Source organism: Lepidochelys olivacea (genome assembly GCF_965140295.1).
Source record: "Lepidochelys olivacea isolate rLepOli2 genome assembly, chromosome: 4".
In the NCBI taxonomy this organism is placed as follows: domain Eukaryota; kingdom Metazoa; phylum Chordata; order Testudines; family Cheloniidae; genus Lepidochelys; species Lepidochelys olivacea.
The window spans coordinates 32,556,430-32,583,541 of record NC_140414.1 but is presented as its reverse complement, the minus strand read 5'-3'; the positions used below and the strand labels follow the sequence as shown (position 1 = coordinate 32,583,541).

The following is a 27,112-nucleotide window of genomic DNA, read 5'->3' as shown; positions in this document are numbered from 1 at the left end:
AGGCGATGATTTCTTAAAAGCAAAGATATCTTCCTAAAATGTTTCTTGTGATATATGTACAAGAGAAGAAGAAAACAAACAAAGAAAAGACCCCCTCCAAACCCAAGCAGAATTAATTCTAAATGGAATATTTCAACTTTCACATGGAAGCATTATCTGCTGTTTAAGACTTTGGTGATATGACATTTGATGTTTTGTCTAGAATTATTGTAATTAATAATTGTATTGCTTTGATGTTGATTAAAATGTTAGTACAGGAGCATAGCAGTAAAGATTTATAAATGAGTAAGAGTAAATATTTTAGCTTAATTGGAAATTACTAAATCTGAAATTAGGAGATTCATCTTGTCCAATAAATCTAAGAACCCTCCAACTAGAATGGAACAAGAACCGTTTAAATTAAAAATTGTTGAATACAGAAATACTTTATCACTAGTCACAGTATTACATAGAAATGTTAATATTAATAATCTTTTTTTAAGATAAATCAAAACTGATAATGTGAGAGAGGCCCTCCTGCCATTCACTGTAGAAGGGAAGAGCAGTGGTGCTGCCTCCCTTATAAGCTGTAGCCCTGTGGTTAGGGCACTTACCTGGGATTTGTGTGATCCAAGTTCAATTCTCCAAGCCTGATCTGGAGAAGAGATTCCAATTTGGGTCTCCCACATTGTAAAGGAGCATCCTAGCCACTGGGCTATGGGATATCCTGGTGTAGGTATCTCTCAGTCTCTCTTGTGGAAGCTGTTCCACTGTGTATAAAAAAAAAATGGTGTAAGGACATAAACTTGAGTCTCCCACTACCTAGGTGAGTGCCTTAACCACCAGGTTATAGCATCATTCTCGATAGCTGTCTCTCGCCTAGTGTGGAACAGCTTCAACAGGAAAGACTGAGAGAGACCCACACCTGATAACCCTAGAGTATTCCTCTACAATATAGGAAACAACTCCATGTTCCTGCTCCAATGACTATTTAATTAGTTATACACAATTTAATATTTGGTAGGAGAGGGGAATTTGCCCAGCTCTAGTTCAGAAAGGACATTGGCTATTCCTTTCCTGAGCTCAAAGTGCCCCTCAGTTTTCAGTCTGGATTTTGGGCACAGTTTCCTAGCACACCCTGTAGTGGAACCTCAGTGTCTTAACGGACTTCCAGGCATTTGGCAGGATTTAATAAATAGTTATAACAATTTTATGCCTGTTCTGCACTTGTGGCTTTTCCCCCATAATAAATTATTCCTTTTATTAAACTAAAGGTCTAGTGATGCAATAAAACTAGTATTATACTGATATTGAAATCTATCTGTAGCAGACATAAGAAACAATGTTTGTTTGTTTTTTAAATTAAGTATGTGGTGCTTTCCTGCAATTTGTGTTACAGAGGTGGTTGTAATGGCTTACCACACTGATTGAATTCTGGGTTATTTCAGTTGACACTTTTTTCTTATTTTCTTTAATACTATAGGAAGTTCCACCACCAGGCTCCTATGAGGTTCAAAAATCATTTGAGAAATCACACAGTAAAAGCCACTACATGCCTCCCCGAACCACACTGGCTAAAAGAAAGCATACGTCTTTCCTCAGTGCAACACCTAGAAAAAATGTACCCAATACTGACAAGGATGTACCAGGTAAGTTTATTACTTTCTTTCTTAATAAAACTGGAATAAAACAGCTAAAATATTATTCTACTTCTTGAGAACCATTCCAAAATGTTAGTGTTAAGTCATTTGAGTCAAGTGAACTTAGATTGGGATTTTCAACAGAGCTTAGGGAAGTTAGACACCCATGTCCCATGGGATGCAAATCTGAGCCTTAATGCCAATCCTCCAATTTAGCGACCAGTATGTAAAGTAGGAAGCAAAGAATCAACACCTGTTAAAAATACATTAGTGAATTAAGATACTACTTCATCCCTGAGGGGATTAATCTGAGGCTATCTGGTGACTCATTTTGCTGGTCAAATGGAAATTGTTTAACTAATGAAATAACCAATATCACTGCATTTTAAGAACAAAATTGTTTGTGGTGTTGCTGTAGCTATGATGTTTCCAAGATATGAGAGACAAGGTAAGTGAGGGAATATCTTTTATTGGACAAACTTCTGTTGGTGGAAGGTACAAGCTTTTGAGCTACACAGAGCTCTTCAGGTTTGGGGAAGGAAGCAGTGTGTTGCTTTTTAAGAAAATCAACCAAATTGATAAGTTGGCAAAACATATGCCTACTTTATATTTCATTCTGTGTGGTGACTTTGAACCTTGTTAATATAAAGATGTTTGTTTCCATTTAAAAGTATAGACCTTGTTTACTGCATATGGGTCAGGTTTGATTTGCTTGTCAAACTGTTGACTTACTCTTACAACTGATTGGGTATGAGAATGTTTAATAGTCCACATGCTACGCATTTGCTCATTAGAAAAATAGAAATATATTCTCAACTTACAGTGAATAACTTGCAGGGAAAAATTCTTTGTAATTTGAGTCTCGGAAATAATTTCAAAAGTGCTTGTAAATCCATCTCTGCCTTTTATATAATGAATCTTAGATCAGGGGACACTAATGAGGACAGACAGGGATGGATTTTAAGCAGCAGGCTGCATCTTTTTAAAATGTAAAATTGGAGAGGGTCACTATCTGCCTCTCTTCCCAAACTAGGCATTTAGGTGAATTCAGTGTGAGTTTTACTGGGCATCTCTCATATAGCCAATAACTCAGGGTAGCTCTCCACTGCCCTAACCCCAGGGTTCAGCTTGCTCGGCTAAATCCTCTTGTCTTCCCCCTGCAAAGAGGTCAGAAGGTACCAAAGAGGGACCCCAGTCTGCAAGGACTTCAGGACTTTTTCCCATAGACATAGGGTCTACCAGTGAAATCCCACGTCTCTTATGTTCTGGTTGCTGGCTTTTTGGCCTTATATCCACACTGAACCCCGGCTGCAAGTTGCAACAAACGAACATTCATACAAATTCCTAATATTAAATTCCTAAATAGTATTCCTAGTATATTTTCTTAATTGTGTCTCCATCATCGGTACAAGAGGCCTGAGAAACCCTGGACTGGGCTTTAAATAAATGATTTGGGAACAAGAGCTAATGGCCTCACATCTCTCTGGTTGGGCAGTAGGGTACGTTTTCCCTTTATCCTAAAGCTGTCTGGCACCTTGCAGATACAATCAAGTTTCCCAGCCATTAAGTTGTTGGGTGGCAAATTGTCACACTATTGCTAGCTATTGTATTCTGGTCCCCAGGTTTCTGTATGACATGTGATACTTTCCCTCACAAGCTGTGAGAAAATGGCACTATAATTCAAAGAGTCTGTGTGTTTTTAAGGAAGTTTGAGGTAGCAAATACAATTTCAAAAAATGAAAGAAAAGTAGAATAAGTAGTAAGACATTCTTTAAAGGTGTCCTAGAAATGTATTGTCAGTAAACAGCCAGAAAGTCTGTGTTTGTTCTGGAATCTTAGAATAATAACCTTGGATAGAAACAGTTTATCGTAAATGTTTATTAAAAAACAAAATCAGACAAATACACGCTATCCACAAAACTTAGAGGCGAAATTCAGTCAGGTCCCAGTCTTCCAAGAATGTTATCCACAGTGCTGACATGAGGATCCACTTTATTCTGCAGCCTACATTAACTATTATTTTGAAACCTCTTTCCAGATTTTTTCAAGTTGTTCTGACAAATTTTGAAATGAATGTATCTCAATAAAAATTCCAATATTAAATCATAAGTTTATAATGGGATTGATAATGAGTTTATAGAACCTTTCACCTCAAGGTTGCTTCTGCAAATCAAGCCCAAGTTGGTAATAACTTGAAAGTTGTATTCATCTGCTGCTTGCTTGATCATCTGTGTGAAAATCTGACTGAAAATCTTGATCATCTAACTGTCCGAGACCAGGCATTTCCCAGTGAGCAGGAATCCACATCACAAAACCATCACTAGAATTGTCAATAAACAGCACCTTTGTCTCAACAGAGAGATCAGAGAATTAATGAACCTGTTTGAAGCACTATGATGGAGCAATATGAGAGAGCTTGCACTGACATTGTCCATGATATATTTCTTTTATGGCTATATAGAGGATTTTCAGTCTAAGTTTCAATCTGCTAACCTTTTTTTTAATGGAAAGGGTCAAAATAAACAGTGGAAAAAGTTGGTACTTTTTCCCATAATACCATTATTTGGTTTGTGGATTAACAGTAATGATTTGTAGTTCTGCTTTTTCCCTTAACAGGTAGTGCTAGTAATTGCTGCATTTGGCTTAGCAAAAATAATTTGCTGTGTAGTTTTAGATATTCAGCCGTAGCAGTTACTGGCAGTTTCTATTCATATTATAACACAGTGGAAATAAGTTCCAACAGCTTTAAAATTACATGTAGTATGCGTCAATAATCAGGGTAATATGTAAAGTAGCTAGCCCCTTTTCCTTTTTTGGCAGGGGATGGGGGGAAGGCAGTAGATGAGGAAGTGAGGGTTAAAGCAACAGGAGAAAATATAGGAGCTTACAGGCAAACTCTTAAGCCTCGAGGAGAATTCAGTCAGAGGTGGGTTTGATGTCACCAGCAGAATGAATGTTGGGCCCTCATGGCAACCAGGAGCAACGGGGCTATGACAAATGTGGATGTCAGCATACCTGCAAAAGGGGGGAAGTAGTTCTGAATTACAAATGTATTTCATTCCCTTCTTATATTGTTTACTTGGAGCATTCAGTACATAATTCTAAAGCTTGTTTGACTAGTTGGTATGTTTTTAGGTCACCTTCTGCATACAACAGATGCAAACGGGCTGACCAAGGTATCACTGGGGCCTTTTAGTGACATGAGTACAAAGTTAGTGATAAATGAGGTTGATGACTGCTTTGTCTTTGTATTGAAAAGAAGGTGAAGGTCATATCCTGAAAAAGGAAGTATATTTTCACAATGTAAAGAAACTGGAAAAGGTGAAAAAATGCTCGAACATGGAGGCAGGCAATTACTACTTTTTCAAGCTGATAAAGGAAATAAAAAGGCTATAGAAAGATTTTTTACAAAAATGCATTACTAACGATGCAAAAATTGTAAGAAAATGTATGTAACTTGTGTGTTTCCTGAGTTGATCATGAAACTTTACTTACAATACTTGTAAGCAACAACATTGCTAGGGAGGATGTGAAAGTCCAGTGGTCTTTGTACCTGCATTGATAATGGGGAGAAATGTTAACTAATACAACTGACAAATGAGCCTTCATATTTCGTTGGGTTGTTTAGAATCCAGGGATTGTGCTGATCAGGAACTTTGGAAGATATTAGGCGTTCCCAAATGTTAGTTTCATGGTATGCTTCTGGATTTCTGCACTAGGAGAGACCTTGACTGATTGTGGGTACTCTGTCATGAAACTGCTGAATATACTGAAACTCCTTTTGGGTTTTCTGTTCCCTCCCATAGGCCATGTCTGTTCTCGGGGAAAAAATGTTTTAATCAATGTGAAGCTACAGTCAGAGAAGCAATTAAAATACTAGGATGCCTGTCATCATCCCACTCACACACAAGAAAAGAGGGATGCCATTAAAAATTGATACTACTCCATCCTTCCCCGGAGAACCAGCTGGCATTGCATCTCTCCTTTCTTCTGCATCTCTGAAGTATAGCATTACCAGTATGATTTTACACCTTTCCCCACTCTCAGACCCAGACACACCTCTGGTATTTGCTTCCGTCTGATCCCAGACACATCATCCTATCTTCCTCTCCTAGCTAAGAAATGCTTTCTAGTACCTGTCACTCAGAGTCCAGAAACCTCAAAAACTTCTTTCTGTAGCATGTCTCAGTATCATAGTACCCCAAGCTGCACACATGCACTGATTCACACAGAGCCTGTACGTTTGGCCAAGAATCCAACAGACATAGATCCCATTAGAGAGAGTGACCTTTGGAGTTGGCAAGAGAATAGATCAGGTGACTAAGAAGGAAATAGGTAACATGAAATGGATATGTGTAAACAGGCTTTCAGAAAGTTCTGGATTTCTCTAATATTATTTATACCTTAAAGGACTTGTCCCACATGTTTCTATAAATACTGCAGGTTGAACCCAGACCAGGTAATTAATTGGACAGGTTAGTACTTGCCTACTTTGTTTCTATGATTGATTTAGAGAAAGGTTATGAGCAAATATCTTTGACTGATGGTGTCAGCCTTCAATACCCCTCTAGGTTGTTTGAGATCCCTAAACTATTCTTTTGCACACTCGATGTGGCTACAACTTTCCAGGGAACGGTAAGCAAAGTGCTGAAGGGACTGAATGAATTCACTTTGGCTTTAATTGCTGTTAAACCTGAGAAAACCAAACCTGAGATTACCACTGGGGCTGCCCAACTCTCAGAGCTTGAAAAGCCAAACTGGGGCAACCATGTAGATTGCTTCCTTTATGAATCATAAGTGAAGACCTGACTGTGAAAGCTGAAAAATGCAAATTAGGAACACCTTGGGCTGCAAACTTAGGGCACACAAGGGAGACTGGAATAATTAGACCAAGGTGGACACAATTTGTAATTGGTCCACTCTACCAAATATCAGTTGGCCTTTCTGATTCTAAAAAAGGGAGTTTGGCTGTTCAACAGCATTTGTAAATGCAGATTAATAAACGCCAGTGTGTTGAACTTTGGCTTACAGTGCTGTTCAGTCAGGTTGACAATAAGGGGAAAAAGCATCCTGTCGTGCTCAGAAGCCACCATTTTCTTTCTAGAAAGAAAGGTTATATAGAGCTCTCTCACAGCAATTAGAGAAGGAAGAAAGAGTAGCTGATAACTAAAAAGATTGCCATGACAACTCCAAAGTAAACACTTGCTTGGATTTGATTTACTTACTAGGATCCAGAAATGATGAGAGTTGATGAGAAACCACAGCATGTTTATAGACTTCCGCTTGAATCTTTGTCATACATAGTGCTGTTTCTAAGTGATTTGAGAACTAGTTCTTTTCTGTTTGGATATTGTTACCTTTTCAGTTTACTGAAACTTTTAGTAATTCTATCTGGACTAAATTTAGAGAGGGATAATGTGCATTTTTTATTTATCTGCTGTTTTTAGGGGGATTTTGTTTGATGTAGTCTTGTATAATAATTGATCAGAAGTAGAACTGATGGAATATTCACTGAATATATTTTTGATGAAAAATGTGAAAGTTAATTGAGTACACTGTGACCAGCTCTAGTATTTTATTCTGTGTGTAGCATAATATATAAAACTTTAGGTTACAGGGTGTCTGTGAAGCTGCCTGTAAAGGTTACTCCTGGCCTGTAATATTTGCTTTCAAAGCATGCTGATCAAAAATTAAATTGATACATTACAAAGAAATGGAACTTCAAAAAGTAGCCTGTGGTAGCAGTAAGAGGTAAGAACAATGCTGGAATCACTAGAGGGAAGGTGTGTGAAAATGTGCATTAAATGAGTGCTCTTTTTGTTGGCTTTCTTCTCATTTGTAATTGCATATTCCTGAAGCATATAAATGAGGAGAACCAGAGGAAAGTAGGTTTAATGTAGTACAATATGTGGTACAATAAAAGAATATCATGTGATTTTCCACTCTCTGTTGAATTTAAAGGGACATGATTAAGATTGGCAACATTTTACTAACCTGATAGTCTTTGTAAATAGATATAAAAAACATTGTATGTAAGACTGTGTGTGATTAATCCCCCTTTTCTCTGAGGAACATTCCAGACTACAATCATTATAGAGCCATCTACGAGGGAAATAGAGGCAAAGAATAATGAAAGACAGAAAATGTAAGACAGACTCACCCCGTCACCTAATTTTTTCTTTGGCTGCAGTCCCAGATGCATAAAATTCCGCTCTCTGCTCTTTGAATCCAGTTCTTTATTTTCCTCTAGTGACTTCTTAACAGGATTAAGGAATCGGAGCAGGAAGAGGGACAGGAAAAAGAGGAACAAAAATGGGAGGTTCTTCCAGCTCCATAGGTTGGAGTAAAGCAGAGATGAAAGAAGTGTGCTGTCAATTGGATGAGGTTTCCTGATTTTTGTTTTTTGAATTTATCTAGGATTCTGGGAGAACTCTTTTTGTTCACTGGAAAATGCTGCGGGAAAAGAGGGTCCTCTCTCATTCCAGATTGATAAATAATGTTGAGGGGGATTCCTCCCCTCCCACTCACTGGAAAGTGATGTGCTGAGTCTCTCTCATAACCCTTGAAAACCCTTCCAGTCACCACTTCTGTATTTAGCTTATTTGTCACAGTCCCTTTTAACCATAACTCCTTTTCAGCTGTATTCAGATAAATAATTTACAGAGCTGCAGCCAGAATCTGTAGAGTCTGGGACAAGTAATAGAATCAGACCACCTCGTAGGCTGAAGTAGGCAGTGGTACTGGTGTCCTTAGATGCAGTAGTACTCCTGAGGGCATTCTGCGCCAAAAACTTAAATTCTGTGCACAATATTTTAAAATTCTGCAAATTTTATTTGTCAAATAAATGTGGAGTCTGCAGTATGGCATTAGGGAGGCCATTGGCTGCACAGAGGTGGTAGATCACTGTACAATTCCCGCTCCACCCCCGGGACATGGACTCAGCGGTGAGGCTGTACCCAACCCTGACACGGTGCAAGGACCGGTCCTGCCCCAGAAACACCCCAGGGCCCAGCTCCTCCATGCCATGTGCACCAGGTGTGGGCAGGCAGGCTCAGCAAGGCAGGATCCAAGTGTAGAGGGATCTAGGTGTAGGTTCAGAGGTTTCTGTGTGGGACAATCTGGATGAGGATGGCTCAGTGGGGGATCTGCTTGCGGGTGGGATCTGGATTCACAGGGGCTTGTTGGGGGGTTCTGGGTGCAACAATAATGGGACTCTGTAGTGGGTTCCAGGTGAAGATGTTTGGGACTCAGCAGAGGGGTGGGGGGTGGGATAGAGCGCTGCATGGGGATCTGGGTGTGGGAAGCTCAGTGGGATGGGGATCCAGGTGCAGCTGGGTGGGGCTCAGTGGGGTGGGATTTGGGTGAGGGTGGCTTGTCAGGGTGGTCCAGGTGCAGGGGGAGTGGGGCTCGTCACAAGGGTTCTGATTGCAGGAGGGTGAGGCTCAGCCAGAGGGTCTGGTTATGAGGGGGTCTGGATGCACGGGGGTTGGGCAGATGAGGGAGCAGCTCCCTTTACATGGATCCTTCCCCCTGCAACTGAGGAGCAATGGGTGCAGGAAGCATGTGTGTGTGAGTTTGAAGATTGTACTACAGTCAGGGGAGAAATTTGGGGGTGGGTCTGACATAGCCATGCACCGGAAGAGGACGTTCCATCCACTCCAGCCCAGCCAGGACTAACAGCTGAGCCCAGTACAGGGTAGGAACCACCAGCCGGGTCTTCCCCAGTCCTGCCCCATGCACCCACAGTGATTTACCTCTCTGCCGGCAGCCCCGGGCACCTGAAACATATTGCTTGGGGAGGGTCACATGACTGCTCATGTGGCTTCCCTTTGCTTCCCTGTTGGAAAGTTATTTTTCTGTGGGGAAGCAAAGAAATCTGCAGGGGACATCAATTCTGTGCATGCTCAGTGGTGCAGAATTCACCTAAGAGTAGCAGTAGTAATTGTGTACAGCTGAGATAAGACAAAACTAGGACCTAAAAGGTGTGGTCAGAGCTGTGACAGTGGAATAGAAAGATGGGCTCCAGTGCACGTTCTTATTGTGAGCCACCTCCCTCAAATTTTAATGTGTAACATTTGCTTGTATAATCACAGATTCCAAGGCCAGAAGTCTGATCTCCTGTTAGGGTACCAGGTAGTGTCACTACTTCCTCATCCCCCTCAGTATAGGCTAGAACCCAGAACATTTTACTGCTTTTGCCTACCCCGCTTTTTGGTGGCCTTGAACACTTGTCTGTACATGGGTGATGTGCTTACTCAAATTTTCATACTGATAACTTGAGCATTTCCATGCAAATCATACTACTGTGTAAGTATTTTAGCAAAAAAGAGGCTGGATAATGAGCTGTTTCCAACTGAATATTCATTGTTTGCAAGTTTTGTGTAGTAAAATGTATGTACTGTGTTGTGAAGGGATTGGGCCCTTTGGGGTGTCACCTGATGTGCTGGGGTTTAACTGAACCTCCTCTGCTCAATCAGCCTATTCTGCCAGCCTAGGTCTCCTTTTATCTGACTTTGCTGGGTTAGGCTCACTAGCCTCTTCCAGCCAAGTACACAGTCAGGGCCACATCCAGCTGCACAGAGAGGCAGAGATCCGCTCTGGAAAGATTCAGCCTTAGGGGCTCTCTCCCTTTAAAGGGTATAAACTCAAAGGGTTTATGAAATTTATCCCCTCGCTCAATGTGGAGGGAGATATACACAACTTCTTGCCACCCCCTCAAGTTAGACTGTGTACCGGTTAAACTATAAACTGGGTTATATTATAAACAACCAATAAGTTTATTAACTACAAAAAATATTTTTTAAGAGAGAACAGACAGAACAAAGCAGATTACTGACCAAATAAAGCAAAATGCACAAGCTAAGCTCAATATAAGAAACAGGTTACAAAATGTAAATTCGCACCCTAAATGTTGTTTTAGGCTGGTTGCAAAGTTTCTGTGGTTCAGATTTCCAGTTATATTCCTTTTCAGACTGGACTCCTGTCTCAGTCTGGACTCCCCCCTTGCCTTCCCTTCAGGTGACTTTAGCAGTCTTTCTTCTCGGGCAGACAGGCCATAGAGAGGAGGAGTCCTGTTTGACTACCTCCCCACCCTTAAATAGGATTTACATAAGACGGGAATCCTTTGTTTCCCAAACTTGACCCCCCCCCCCTTCATTTCCAGTGGAAAGTTACAAGAAATCCCAAGTAATATTTATTATCAGGTGACAAGACTACCTGACTCTGTCGTATACAGCATCCATGAGTCAGTGGCAATATGAAGCATCCACAGGAAGGCCAAGCCTTTTCACAGTCCATTGTCCTTGCTGATGGGCAATCCACCCTCTCTGGCTTTTCCATTGTTGCACCTGAAGTGTTAGCAGTAGGCGTCACCCAAAGTAGCATAGTTGAAATACAGATACATAGTCAATATTCCTAATTTAGGATACAGAAATGATACAGGCATACACATTGGATAATCACATTCAGTAAATTATAACCTTTCTGATGATACCTTACAAGACCCATCTTGAATAAAATACATCTCAGTTATGTCATATTCATATCATAAGCATATTTTCATAAAGAATATGGAGTGAAACGTCACATATGTAATACCATTGATTTGGTTCAGATAAATATTTAAAATATATGTAACTAAACACAGTTTGCTTGATGCAAAGTAATTTCCCCCTTTTTGTTTGCCAGAGGGACTCTATTACTATAGATATAAATGGTTCTTTAGGTCCACATTATACACTAGTGTTCAATTCTTTTGTGAAGTAAAACATTTTAAACACGAAATGATACTGTTTCTTGGAGAAAGGTAATTCAAAAAGAATCATTTCAGAAGGTTTCAGAGTAACAACCGTGTTAGTCTGTATTCGCAAAAAGAAAAGGAGTACTTGTGGCACCTTAGAGACTAATCAATTTATTTGACCATGAGCTTTCGTGAGCTACAGCTCACTTCACAGTATGCATCTGATGAAGTGAGCTGTAGCTCACGAAAGCTTATGCTCATTTCAGAAGGTGACTTTGAGGTGTAGGTTTTTGTATGTTCCCCCAGGAGATGTGGGAAATAAATTTTTGTGATGCATTTCTGTTCTGGAGATGAATCTCTTGTCACAAGAGAGAACATCTGCAGCTCTGTATTTATTGCACTAAATATCAGAACTATTTTTAATTTAGTATATTTGTTTATACAGTGATTTAAATTATTGTTTTGCTGTACTGAATCCTGAGTCAATGTCCAGATCCACAATGTTTATAATGTAGATCTTAGCTAGATTTTTTTTTAGAAAAAGCTATAGAACAAGCATAATTAAGCACAATTAAAGTAGGAAAATTGTGTCATAGTGACCATTCATCTGTATTCCATTATATTCTTGTAATCGAATATAAAAATGTATTTGAATTTATTTAATGAAAAAATTATCAAACGATGTGGATCACATTATAAAGTAATCTTCTTTTATTGTAACAAGTTTTCCTTCACAGCTTTGTAAATGGTTTTATGAGGGAGCCTCACTTAAAATGAAATGCAGAAAATATTACTTAAACTTACAATGGATCTACTGCAGGTTTACTCCATTGTAAATGAGGGTAGAACTTGGCCTTTTGTGTTTATTTGCTGGAAATAAAATTTAGAGAGAAATGTGGAAAAAAATTAAAATAAACCTGGAAAAAACATTGAGTTAAGAGTAACGAGGTTCAGTTTTAGGCCTCAGTCATTACCTGAAATATTTTGCAATTTGGTAGATATGTTTTGTATAGCACTGAGTATATTGAAGATGCTTAATAAATAATCAACAATTATAACATGGAACAGTGCATTCCACTAACAAGCATCTCCTTCATAGGGAAAATATTTGAATCATCCCCAAAACATCATTGTGTTTCTAGGCACATTCCAACAGGAAATTACTTTAGGCAACAAATACAATTTATCTTTAAAATTAATTGAACATATCACATGAAGGTAACTTTGTCCACTATTTCAGTGACTACAAGCAATACCTTTGATATAAAAGTCACTGTCGTGTGAAAACTAATTATTTCTTCTATTTGCTTGTTGGCTTGTCATATTACGTACTCGGAAATAGTATGAAGTTTCTAAAACATAGCTGAGCTCTCAGGTTATTGCAGTGTGTCAGTAGCTCAGATCCTAAAACTTATATTGATCTTTTATTTATGGTAGTTACTACTTGGTTAGGCAACACTCCTATTAGAATAAAATATGGTCTTTGTTACTTTGCTGTAACTCTTGGAATTTCTCTGGATTTTCACTGGTGGAATAGAATTAGGTGCAATGTATTTTCTTTAATTAAAAAATACTGCTTGAACATTGAAATGAACTGCAGATTAGCACAGTATATTTGTGAAAATAAATATAATGGTTCTACTTGATCACAATATAAACAAAATCAGTCTGCTTCTACTATAGGATTTGTTGGTTCTGTTTTTATAAACTGGCAGGGAGCGTACACGTGTTTGCTATAGATGAGTGGTTCTCAAACTTTTTCTTCTGCGGATCACTTGAAAATTGCTGGGGGCCTTGGCGGACCACTTAACGATCTTTCCAAATGTTGTTTGTACTGTTTGCTAACTATTGTAAAGCTCTTTGGGTAAAAGTGCTATATAAAAAAAACCTTAATAATTAACATCTTTTGGTTCTACAAATGAAAGCCACACAACTCGTATTTTAATATCAGTAGTCTTACCTTTCAAATGTGATGGATGTGCCCTAATTAGGTGAGTGGCCCTTCATTTTCTCATGTGTGGCTGCCCAGGCGTGCACCTTAGAGGTACCTATCCATGGACCACCTGAGTGGAGCTTGTGGACCACTGGTGGTCTGTGGACCACAGTTTGAGAACCTCTGCTAAAGACTATTGTTGTCCATATTCTTTGCCCGCTAGATAAAAGGGATCTTGCTTGGAGTGGTACTAGTTTGGAGTGCAAATTTGTATATGTTACAGCTGTTAGGCCCTGTTGGGGGTGAAAATTGGGAAACTGAGTCACAAGTCCACCTCATTTAGGCTTAATCAATTTTTGTCTTTATTTAATACAATTTCAGACAAAATTATTATACCTGTAGTATTTGGGCATACATTTATGGCAGGCAAATAATAATAGACTAGATGAAACTGGTAAATGGGCACAAGTTACCACCTTCCATGATAGTTGTTTCCATTACTGATCCCCTAGTCTGATCCTTCAGTCTTGTCCTTCATTTTTTGGGTTGGGTGTTTCTCCAGTTTGGGCCTGTGTTTTTCTTGCTGGCTTGGCAGTTTCTGGGTCATGTCATTTTATGTTACCCTGTCCTGGGTCTTCCCAGAAAAACAGGGCTTTTATTTATCATTTCATTTTTATGTATCTCTATCTTACATCTTCCAATACAACGTGTTACCTTTGTTCTGTCAGCAATATCATTTTAAGCAGATTAGCAATTCTATGTAAAAGAAGAATTGGCAAAACCCATTTATGCCAGCAAGGACTTGGCCTAAGTGTTACTTCTTCTGTACTCATTCACGATCCATAATTATAAATAATTAAAAATATAGCTGTCGAAGCTTGCAATCTTACCATTAACAATTTTTTATTCATATTTCAGTGTTTATAAATAAGTAGTTGTTATCCTGTGCTACCTTTTTAATCTACTAGAAAACAGAGGGGGAATTATGGAAAACATGATGATTCTTTAATGTCAGCATTTCTTACCTTCCTTAAGCATAGGTTTTTCATTCAAAGTCCAGCTTTCTTTGTGAATCATTTAAAAGAAACTTCATTAGAAATTTTCCTGTGAATGCATGTTGTGGAGCGTCTCAGTTCTGGGATCTTGATATTTAGTTGCTTTTTATGGTACCCAGGAGCCTTGATCTTGCAATTACAGAACTACTCACAATATGTGAAGGTAGGCATGTGTAAGTCTTTGCAGGGTCAAGGCCAGAGTAAAAAAAATAAGCATTATTATAAATCTTTTAAAAAATAAAATATAATCTTTAAAAGGCAGTTCTCATTACAACAGATACTTTGGGGAAACTAGATAATTTTAGAAGAATTCAACCGGAACAGGTATTCTTAGTATACAGGGTGTGCTTGTTCGGAATCTTTTGACATGAAAGAAAAGTCTGGAAGCCAAATTAGTATCAACTGGGTTACAAATTCACCAAGAACAGGAAGGGACGCTAACATTAAAGAACTACATTTACTGTTAACACCACCTGTAAATCTTTGTTATACTTCCCAAAGGTTTTGATGGAACAAATGGTGCATATATTTATCAATATAACTATTCTCCTGTTTAACATGTTGAAATAATTTGTGCATGTATTACCAAAATATGAAACTGAAGAAAATACATTGTGGGGAATGGAAAAAGAAAAGGAGGAGGAGGATTATCCATATATTGAATATATAATCTAAGAATTGTTTGCACTTAGAAAAGTTATATTTCACACTGGTTGCTTAGAATATCCTTATTCAGTGTTTTTAGCATACAAAAGTAATTAGTGATAATAAATCTCAACTCTTAGATCTTTCCCCCAGAAGATGATGTGGAAAATATTTAGTTCAAAGTTTTGAATCTTTAAATAGCCTAAACAGGAAGTAGGCATAATGGTGGTCAGCACTTGTGTTAAATGACAGTTTTCTTTCTGTGAAGATGAATGAGGAGCTCCCTTTCAGTGGTGCTTCAGGGAACTCCTTTTTTATTTGACTTTGAGAAAGGTCTTTCTAAGACCTGTTCACTATTTTGTTTCCCTTCTCACCTGTTCGTTTTTTTTTTTTTTTAATAAATGTTGCTTGTGGCAAGGTCCATCAAGGTCTTAAAATCTCTTGAGCTTCTTTTTCTTTTGTGTTGTGTTTTTTTGGTTGTTTCTGTTGTGTTTTTTTCCTTTTGTCTCTCATGCAAAACACAAGTGGCGTCAAAAGATCCCTAAATGTGATCACAGGATGATAATTGTTTGGTTTGCCATGGAGTAGACCTGTCTTCTCAAGGAAATTCTCCAGTGTTCCCAGACTTATTGAAAATCAACATTAACTGTCCAGTACACTCCCTACCCAGCTTTTTTAAAGCTCTTGGATGCAAGTTATTTGGACCTGCTGATTTAAAAATGTTTAACTTTAATAGCTGCTGTTTAACATTCACGTACGTTGCTATTGGAATGGAAAGTGTTTCATCATTATATGATATGACTACATTATCTGTGCAGAAATATTTATTGAACACTTCTGCCTCCTCCACATTACTGTTGATAATTTTAACATTTCCAAATGGACCAATACCATTATTAGGGTGCTTTTTGTTCCTAATAAACTTTTTAAAATTTCTTATCATCCTTAACTTTGCAGGCCACAGATTTTTCCTTGTATCCTTTTGCCTCAATTATCAAAAGGATAATTTTTTCTAGCTTCTGATTTATATTCATCACTATCAACTTCTCCTTTCTTCTATTTGTTATTTATTATATCAATTTGTTTATAGATGCCTTCACGTCTAAGACAGGTTGCTTTTTTAACTAATGTGGACTTCTTTCTGAGTTGTGGGATTGTGGTCATTTGGCTATCTTGTAAAATGTTCTTAAACTATTTCCAATTATCATTCATATTTTTCTGTTTAAATTTCCCCTCAAAGCTATATATATATATTTATATATATACCACGTTATATCAGGGTATGTACAAACACACCCACCCACCCACCCCTTGGGAGACAAAAAATCTCACCGCGTTATAGGTGAGACCACGTTATATCAAACTTGTTTTAGCCCTCCCTGTTCCTTGTTCCCTGACCGCCCCCGTCCCCTGACTGCTCCGACCCCTATCCACACCCTCTGCCCCCTGACAGGCACTCACCAGCAGCAGCGGGAAGCGGAGCAACACAGCCCCAGCCCGCTCCACTCTGCCATCTCTCAGCCGTGTCGCTCCGCTTCCCGCCGCCGGTGAGCGCAGGGAGGTTGGGGAAAGGACGTCCCCTGTAATCACCTGCGGCGGGAAGCGGAGAGCCGTGGCTGGGAGCTGACGGAGTGGAGTGGGCTGGAGCTGGGTTGCTCTGCTTCCCACTGCTGGTGAGTGTGGGAAGATTGGGGAAAGAACGCCCTCTGCACTCACCGGCAGCAGGAAGCGGAGCAATGCGGCCCCAGCCCGCTCCGCTTTCCTTGCCCTGGCCCCAGCCATGTCACTGGGGGCGGGGCGGGGTGGGGGAAAGGTCCCGCACTCACCTGTGGCGGGAAGCGGAAACGCTGGGGCTGGGAGCTGATGGAGTGGAGTGGGCTGGGGCCAACTGGGGACTCTTTCCAAAATAGTAGAGCCTCTGAGTGGCATAGAGACAGGTTTCAGAGTAACAGCCATGTTAGTCTGTATTTGGAAAAAGAAAAGGAGTCCTTTTCTTTTTGCAAATACAGACTAACACGGCTGTTACTCTGAAACCAGTCATTATGCAAGGCACTGCATTTAGCTGTATGGAGTGGAAATCTATCAACTGCATGAAAAAACTTGTACAGATACAGACATCATCTTCCTTTCCAAAGGCAAACAGATGGACATCATACCAAAAGGACTGAAGGTAAAAAAGACGACACAGCCTATGCTGACAGCTTGTGCCACACGCTCTCAAAGAAACTGCAGAACCACCTGATCAACATCCTCTACAGCAAACAGGGAAAGATAAAGAATGAGCTCTCAAAAATGGATACTCTCATAAAAAAACAACCTTCCACACAAACTTCCTTGTGGCTGGACTTTACTGAAACTAGACAAGCCATTTACAACACACACTTTGCTTTTCTACAAAAGAAAATGGACACTAAACTTTCTAAACCACTACATGCCACAAGGGGCCACAGCAGTGGTTCCCTCAACCCACCCAGCAATATTGTTAACCTATCCAACTATACTTTTAGCCCAGCAGAAGCAGCTGTCCTATCTCAGGGTCTCTCCTTCTGCCCCTCCACTCCCACGAACATGATACAGTTCTGTGGTGACTTAGAATCCTATTTTCGACGTCTCCGACTCAAGGAATATTTCCAACAACCTCTGAACAACATACTAATCCACAGAGACCTCCCTACCAACACTACAAAAAGAAGGATTCTAGGTGGACTCCTCCTGAAGGTCGAGACAGCAGACTGGACTTCTACATAGAGTGCTTCCGCCGATGTGCACCGGCTGAAATTGTGGAAAAGCAGCATCACTTGCCCCACAACCTCAGCCGTGCGGAACACAATGCCATCCACAGCCTCAAAAACAACTCTGACATCATAATCAAAAAGGCTGACAAAGGAGGTGCTGTTCTCGTCATGAATAGGTTGGAATATGAACAAGAGGCTGCTCGGCAGCTCTCCAACACCACTTTCTACAAGCCATTACCCTCTGATCCCACTGAGAGTTACCAAAAGAAACTACAGCATTTGCTCAAGAAACTCCCTGAAAAAGCACAAGATCAAATCCGCACAGACACACCCCTGGAACCTCGACCTGGGATATGCTATCTACTACCCAAGATCCATAAACCTGGAAATCCTGGGTGCCCCATCATCTCAGGCATTGGCACCCTGACAGCAGGATTGTCTGGCTATGTAGACTCCCTCCTCAGGCCCTACGTTACCAGCAATCCCAGCTACCTTCGAGACACCACTGACTTCCTGAGGAAACTACAATCCATCGGTGATCTCCCTGATAACACCGTCCTGGCCACTATGGATGTAGAAGCCCTCTACACCAACGTTCCACACAAAGATGGACTACAAGCCGTCAAGACACTATCCCCGATAATCTCACAGCTAACCTGGTGGCTGAACTTTGTGACTTTGTCCTTACCCATAACTATTTTACATTTGGGGACAATGTATACCTTCAAATCAGCGGCACTGCTATGGGTACCCGCATGGCCCCACAGTTTGCCAACATTTTTATGGCTGACTTAGAACAACGTTTCCTCAGCTCTCGTCCCCTAATGCCCCTACTCTATTTGCGCTATATTGATGACATCTTCATCATCTGGACCCATGGAAAAGAAGCCCTTGAGGAATTCCACCATGATTTCAACAATTTCCATCCCACCATCAACCTCAGCCTGGTCCAGTCCACACAAGAGATCCACTTCCTGGACACTACAGTGCTAATAAACGATGGTCACATAAACACCACCCTATATCAGAAACCTACTGACCGCTATTCCTACCTACATGCCTCCAGCTTTCACCCTGACCACACCACACGATCCATTGTCTACAGCCAAGCTCTGCGATACAACCACATTTGCTCCAACCCCTCAGACAGAAACAAACACCTACAAGATCTCTATCAAGCATTCTTACAACTACAATACCCACCTGCAGAAGTGAAGAAACATATTGATAGAGCCAGAAGAGTTCCCAGAAGTCACCTACTACAGGACAGGCCTAACAAAGAAAATAACAGAACGCCACTAGCCGTCACCTTCAGCCCCCAACTAAAACCCCTCCAACGCATTATTAAGGATCTACAACCTATCCTGAAGGATGACTGAACACTCTCACAAATCTTGGGAGACAGGCCAGTCCTTGCCTACAGACAGCCCCCCAACCTGAAGCGAATACTCACCAGCAACCACATACCACACAACAGAACTACTAACCCAGGAACCTATCCTTGCAACAAAGCCCGTTGCCAACTGTGCCCGCATATCTATTCAGGGGACACCATCACAGGGCCTAATAACATCAGCCACACTATCAGAGGCTCGTTCACCTGCACATCTACCAATGTGATATATGCCATCATGTGCCAGCAATGCTCCTCTACCATGTACATTGGTCAAACTGGACAGTCTCTACGTAAAAGAATAAATGGACACAAATCAGATGTCAAGAATTATAACATTCATAAACCAGTCGGAGAACACTTCAATCTCTCTGGTCATGCGATTACAGACATGAAAGTTGCGATATTACAACAGAAAAACTTCAAATCCAGCGAGAGACTGCTGAATTGGAATTCATTTGCAAATTGGATACAATTAACTTAGGCTTGAATAGAGACTTGGAGTGGCTAAGTCATTATGCAAGGTAACCTATTTCCCCTTGTTTTTTCCTACCCTCCCTCCCCCCTCCTCAGACGTTCTTGTTAAACCCTTGGATTTGTGCTGGAAATGGCCCACCTTGATTATCATAGACATTGTAAGGAGAGTCATCACTTTAGATAAGCTATTACCAGCAGGAGAGTGGGGTGGGGGGAGAGGAAACCTTTTGTAGTGATGATCACCCATTTTTTCATGGTTTGTGTGTATAAAAACATCTTGTGTACTTTCCACAGTATGCATGCGATGAAGTGAGCTGTAGTTCACGAAAGCTTATGCTCAAATAAATTGGTTAGTCTCTAAGGTGCCACAAGTACTCCTTTTCTGAGTGGCATAGAGTAATGCCAGTTCTTCCTCACCACCAATGTAGGGGCTAAGGTGTTAGAAGGGGCATGGCCAGAGTGCTGATGTGCTCTAGTGATGTACAGCTTTGGGCCCATAGCTAGTTGGCATGGTTGAAAGGAGTCCTGAGGCTATTCTAAAGTACAAAAGGGACAGGTACAATGTAGAAATGTTCTCCAGACTCAGTGGATTTCAAATGGCCCTCTTTCCTCTGCTGGTCCCAGAAGAAGTAAGGCACTATAGAGACTTTATCTTTGCCTAGTTATCATTAGGCAACTTTTTAATTTATTACTTCAGGCCATAATTTTCTCATACATGAAGAGTAAATTGCTTAATCATTCTGGTACAAGCTCTCTTTTCCACCAACATCTATAACAGTGTAATAGGGGAGATATGCCCCACACTGGTAATGAGAAAATGTGTCTTGCCCTGATACACCTGCAGCAAACCTCAGGTATGGAGAGGGGCATTTAAGGGAGGGGATCTAGACCAAATCAGAGCTCTGCTACTCTTGTTAAGAGAGAAGCTGGGTCAAAGCCCATGTTAGAAGGGATGGCTGGGCCCTGGGGGATCAGTAAAAGCTGTCTGTTTGCAGACAAGTCCTGAATAGAAGGATGGGATCCCACTGAAGTTTTGTCACATGATCCTGTTTTGATGGTTATTTTTTTGTTTGTTCCTGATTTCCTTTGGACCTTAACACCTTGGAAATGGTAAGACTGACATGTGCCTTGGCTGGAGGGCCAAAGTACCACAACCTTGGATAGCAGTCTACCAGCACAGTCTGACAGCTGGGTGGGTCATGTTCTGACAGACCTCAGGTTAACACTGCAGAGGCAACTGAGTCACACTCTGAAATTCTAGCACCTAGAAAAAAATTAAAAACAAACAAAAACAAAACAGAAACTAAGAAAACAACCCCCCATCCCTTTGATTACAAGCAGGGTAAAAACACTTCTCTTCACTTTCATACTTTTGAGGTACATTACCTTTTTGCAGGTCAGCTTGCAAATCCACTCTTTATTCAAAATTCTGTGATTTCACAGATTCTATCAAACACAGTTTTGTGCAGAAGTACCGTGGCAGCCATTTTGAAAAGCTTTTACTTATGGAAAGAAGGCAAAGAGGAATACAGCACAGCAGATACAGATTCACATTCGATCAGAGATGGAGATATTCCTATATTGAGGTCTTCAATGGGACTTCTGAGTTGCATACAAAAGATGAATTTCCATGGGAGTCCTAGACAAGACCAGTGTTTTTGTTAACAGTTGAAGCAGTGACATAGGAGTGGTTCTTTGCAAACAAAAGGAAATAATATTCCCTCTGAATAAAGCTCAGGACAGAGTCCAGTCCTGTAAAGAACATTTTCTATAGGAAAGTTATTAAACAATAAAATTGTGTTAAAATTAAATTATAGGAGAACATTTGGAATATACAAAAATAGCTCCTTTTTGTTAGTGAAAATAATAAAAATTCAATCAGATTTGAGGACAATGTAAGTTATATAGAAGATTTAGATAAAAGGTATCAGATATGTGTTTTAAACATAAATCACAGGTAATTAACAAAATACAGATCATTCTTATATGAAGTTTATTTCATGTAAATTGCTATATTTAATGCAAGTGCATTTTAAATTAAAAACATCACTATTTCCTGCTTTTCTGTTTCTTATTGAAACATTTTGAGACCATTAGTGTGTCAGTGACTTGGCATAACTGTCTATGGTTGACTTAAAGTAATAAAAATTGATTTCCAGAGCATGCTAAGTGATGTCAGTGGAGGTTATCTGAATACATTATGTGTGTATCTAACTCTACAGCATCTCTTTTCCACATGCTCTGCAGAAATGACTGGAGATTAGAGACACTAATAAAGTCTGAACTTTTATTTGCTGAAGCTTTTAAATTTTAAATCTAGTGGAGAATCTGGAGAGCCTAGTTTGACTAGGGGGAGGAAATGAAATATGTAGAGTCAGAAAATCAATCCAAAACTATTTTAATGACAGAAGAAAGATGATGAGTTTCTGGCACACAGTCTACAACTGGAAAGGAGTACTTGTGGCACCTTAGAGACTAACCAATTTATTTGAGCATGAGCTTTCGTGAGCTACAGCTCACTTCATCGGCTCACTTCATAGCTCATGAAAGCTCATGCTCAAATAAATTGGTTAGTCTCTAAGGTGCCACAAGTACTCCTTTTCTTTTTGCAAATACAGACTAACACGGCTGTTACTCTGAAACCAGTCTACAACTGCTGTATCAAGCTCCTCGCCTTTCTAATTCTTTGTTCCCATCAAATCTGACGTCCTTTCTCTTTTCCACTGAAGCTGCACTTACTAAAAATCTCCAAGACTACTTCATTAAATATCAGTGCCCCTATTCTGTCCTTATCCTCTGTGATCATTAAGCTGCTTTTAACACAGTTTGAGCAGATTGTTCTTAACATCTTTTTCTACCTTAACTTTCATGACCCTGGGTCTGAAATCAATGTGGGTCTTTTCATTGTCTTCACTAGGCTTTGGATTGGGCCCTAGATCCTGTCCACATTCTTCTCCTGCCTCTCTGATCATTTCTTTATTGTCACCCTAGGTGATCTTATTTGCTTCTGTGATTTCAACTGCATTGTCAACTGCAGTGACACTGAGTCACAAATCTATCTCACTGTACCTGACCTGTCTACTTTGGTTCAATCTTGCATCAAGGCAGATGTTTCTGATATTGTCTCATGAAATTAAACTGAATATGGCAAAACTGATCATCTTTTCCTCTCCTGTTGTTGTTGACAGCACCACCATTCTGTCATTTATTTAGGCCACCTACAACTCTGCTTTCTGTAGACCCATGCACCCAGACCATGTTCAAATCTTGCTATTTCTTCCTTTATAGAATCTTTAATATTTAGCTTTTTCTCTCAATCCACACCAGTAAAACTCCTATTCCCTGTCAGTACTATGGCATCCTCCTCCTCTGGCTTTCCTGACATGTTGACTCTCATCAGGTACCCTTACTGTACTTCATCTAGAATAATATTCCTGGCCTGTCACTCTGAAAAGGTACACTTGTGCAAGAGAACGAGGGGGTTAAGAAGGAGGGGCTCTGTGTGTGTGTGTGTGTGTGTGTGTGATTAAAGTAGAATTTACTTGTCAATCTGGTCATAACAGTCAAATAGATAATAATTTAGATATTATATATCATCAAATTATTAGGAATATCACATCGTATAAATGCCCACATATACACTACTTTAAACAAGAATACATATCCATAACTTAAGGTTAGAAACATTACAAAGATGTTGTAATTATTCCAACAACAAGCATTACACAGTTAGGAAATTCAGAGTTAAGGTAAATAGAAATCTAAACATGTTTAGATGTAGAAATGCACACTTAAGGCACCCAAGCAACCTTAACTCTGACCTATGACATAATGTGTCTTTAAAAATCAATTTACTTTGGGACCACGGACACATAATTATACAGTTGTTCCGTGACATCACTACATGGCATAGTGATGACAATAACAGTTGAAGGCACTCAGAATGTTGCAGGAAATATTCAGCACCTTGCAGATCAGTCTGTTTTCAAGTTCTGGTTAAACCTGGGATGTGTGATTTTTTACGTGAGGAAAATATGAAAACTAAAGGGGCCAATTTTGCTCACATTGAAGTCAGTGGGAGTTTTGCATTATGTTGAGTCATAGTATAGCCTGCCTTTGGCATATAAATTATAGTTATAGATTTTACAGAAGTTAGTTTACTTTCTTTTCCCCTTACTGAATGCAGACAAAGAACTAAAGGAAACAAGCTACAATTACACTGTGTTAGATGTAAAACATGGCTTAGATAGAGTATATGGGAACTCTGGTCTGTTGATAAGGGTAAGGGTTTTTCATATATATATGGCTCTCTTAATATGGCTTTCTCTTGCACATGTATGTATATATATAAATCATGTCTACTTACATACATTATGTAATATTAAATTTACATTTGCCATTGATAGCAAAGATATTGCGCACTTTAAACTAATAAATTAGTACAAAAATTATAGTACTGTATGAGCAAATCCCAAAGCACAAAACTAGTGTTTAATTTTTAAAAATAATTTAATATGCTGTTTCCCAAACCAAACCAAAAGGATCCTTTTATTATTCCATAATACTTTGTAGTAGGAACATATGGTTGTCAACCTACACATTCTCAATAAAAATAAATCAAAACAAAATACTGTAGGTTTTTTTCTTCTAAGGATCTGATCATTGCTTCTACTTTCATTTACTTGGTGAACTTGCTTTCCTGCAAAATAAATCAATAATTTTTTTTAATCTAAATGAAATAAATTACGGCACTGAAAACTGATTTGGTGAACAATAATCTGTAAAATAATAATGAAAATGTAAACGGCATTTCAAATCAGGAGTTTGTTCTTAGAAGCAATAAATTATTCTATTTTATGATAAAAACTCAATTTGTCTATAAATGATTGCTTTATCACTTTGTACTAAAAAAGACATGGAAATAATTCAATACTAATGTAATTACAATGGTACATTTAAAATATTTACAATGAAATGTATGTTTGCAAATACAAGTTAAATTTTCTCATAGTTACACAGGAATTACCCTACTAGATAGGTCCATTCTTTCTCTTATCGCCAAAATGAACAATTATGGAAGTCCTGCTTGTCGTGGAAGATTTTCTTCACCACAGGTGATTCTACCAAGTCTGTATTTATAAGTCATCTGTTAATAATGTAATATGAATTTAAAAAAATCAATTTTCTTTCCCGGCACCCCAGACAACTCTGCTCTCGTAAGGCTATATGCCATGCTAAAGTCAAACCTTCACTTTGAATGTAGAAGATGTAATGTTAGAATGAGAGTGATGTACTGATGTCTGTGGCAAACTTCTGAGTGTGTTTCTGTTTCTAAAATCTTGAATAGTGCTTTTTTCTGGGTTGAGTAGAGTTATGAAAATGCTGGGCTGCCTTTTTGAGAAAGCTGACTTCTTGGTGCTTACTAATCATACTCTGCCAGCAGCTTTCAGCTCACAGCTATAATATTTCTAAAATTTCCTTCCCTTTATAATTTAGTCACTGCTTGAAATTTATAATGGTAAACTAGTCCTATGCCATCAACTTGTCAAAGCCTGAATGTGGTATGTAATCTCTGACAAAGACCCAAAATAAGGGGCACAAAAAACCTCAAAAAACTGGAAACTTAAAATGTGAGATTCATTCCTGTAGTATAAATAAAGTTTTCTGTAAGCTTATTTTCATATTTTTTTCTTATGTAAATAAATCTCTACAATAAAAGTGAAGCGAGAATGTGTGTTTGGAATGTAGGTAACTTTGGGAAATGAGCGATGTCCCCTGAAACAAGAGAATATTAGAGAGGTATTCTTAGCCCTGTTAGGATTTTCCCCAACTGACATGATCATGGTTTTGTTAATGTGGTTATTAGACATATTATAGAGAGGTTGTCAAGTACCAGAATTAGATTTTGTGAAAAACCTCAAATTTTTACGGAAGTTAATGTCAATAGAAAAGTTTTCCCATTATAGTTTTGAAATGTTTCAATAGAAACAATTCAATATTTAATGAAAAAAGTAGAAAAAGAAGATGGAAAATATTACAGAAGTTTGCAAGAAATAAGAATAACAGCAAAAGAAAATGATGATCCACTACTTCACAGAGAGAGGGGGCAAAAATAGCTGTTTGTGAGAAGGTTTGAAAGAGTTAATTACTTGATTCAATCATCTTAAAATATGATTAATGGAATAAAAGTTCAAGACTGATAGGAACAGGTTAAAAATGAGGAAGGAACTGCACATAGTATACCTAGATAGCTTGAATGTGTGGTACCTGTTTTTCAAAAGGGTAAAAGAAGAACTTTAGAGAATTACTCAGCAGTAAATATAACTTAAATGCTTGTTAAATAGATTGATATATATATTTTCATTCAAATGACTATGGTTCCTAGGCATCTGTGACTTACCCAGGGTACCGTCTAGACTGATGAACAGCTGTGTCCTCTCAGTTCTCCAGTCTGGGGTGCCTTTTACTCTGTTTTGCTGTGAGAGTTACCACTTCTGGTCTGCTCTCCCGCAGCTTCCAGTATATAAGTTACTCCCAGTTATCGTATATGAGTGCTGCTGCCATCCACTCTTGAATTACACTGCAGAGCTACACCAGCAAATTCCCAGTCTCAAAGTTTCCCCAGAAATGCACATCTTGTACTGCCCAGATCTCTGCTGGACAGTACCCAGATCTCTGCTGGACAGTAAAAGCTCATATCAAGTCCATCATTTTATTAATAGAAAATGATATGCACAAATGCCGTTATTCCAAATGGAGTTTCCCAAACACTTCAGTCCAAGCACACTGGTTTAGATAAAACAATAAAACAAGTTTATTAACTACTGAAAGATAGATTTTCAGTGAATATAATGAATGAGAATAGGTTACAAGAAAAATAAAAGTAAAACACAACTAATGCCTGATGTAACAACATAGACTGAATTCAAAGTAAAGGTAACACCATAGAGAAGAATCTTATAACTTTACATACAATGTTGCCACACATATTTTACTAGGACAATAATGATTAGACAATTGTGAGTTTTCAGATGATACCTCACAAGATATAATTTGTATGAAATGTATCATAATTAAGACTGCAATTATTTCATGGAGATCACGGAAGTCACAATGGGGCGTCAGAAGTAGAGATTTAGTCAGGGGTATTTTTGGTAAAAGTCATGGACAGGTCACGGGCTGTGAATGTTTTCTTATTGCCTGTGACAAAATCTGATCCTTAATCATTATCCTGTGAAAGGGGTGAACATAGGGGTATAGACCATCACTATAGCATTATAGTACTAAAAATAAAAAAATATTTTTAAGAAGCTAGGCAAAATAGGATAAAGAATAAACAACAGTAATTAATCAAAAAGAAATCATTCCACAGTACAATTGTCAGTATTAAAATGTTTACATTTACTGCTTGCAATTAATGTTGTTGAATTATTCACAGTGTTAATTACTTGCAAGTACTGAGTGTCAGCATTTTAATGTAACTTTTTTTTATGAGACAGCAAGCTTAGTAGCTAAA

General features: G+C 38.9%; 1 protein-coding gene across 2 annotated transcripts in view; it reads left to right on the top strand.

Moving 5' to 3' along the window:
* STPG2 (sperm tail PG-rich repeat containing 2) overlaps positions 1-27,112 on the top strand; it is a 410,524-nt gene that overhangs the window by 173,823 nt on the left and 209,589 nt on the right. For both annotated transcript variants that reach the window (XM_084625502.1, XM_084625501.1), the window contains one exon: positions 1,463-1,628. In XM_084625502.1, coding sequence (XP_084481628.1) covers positions 1,463-1,628 — 166 coding nt within the window. The remainder of the gene's footprint in view (positions 1-1,462; positions 1,629-27,112) is intronic.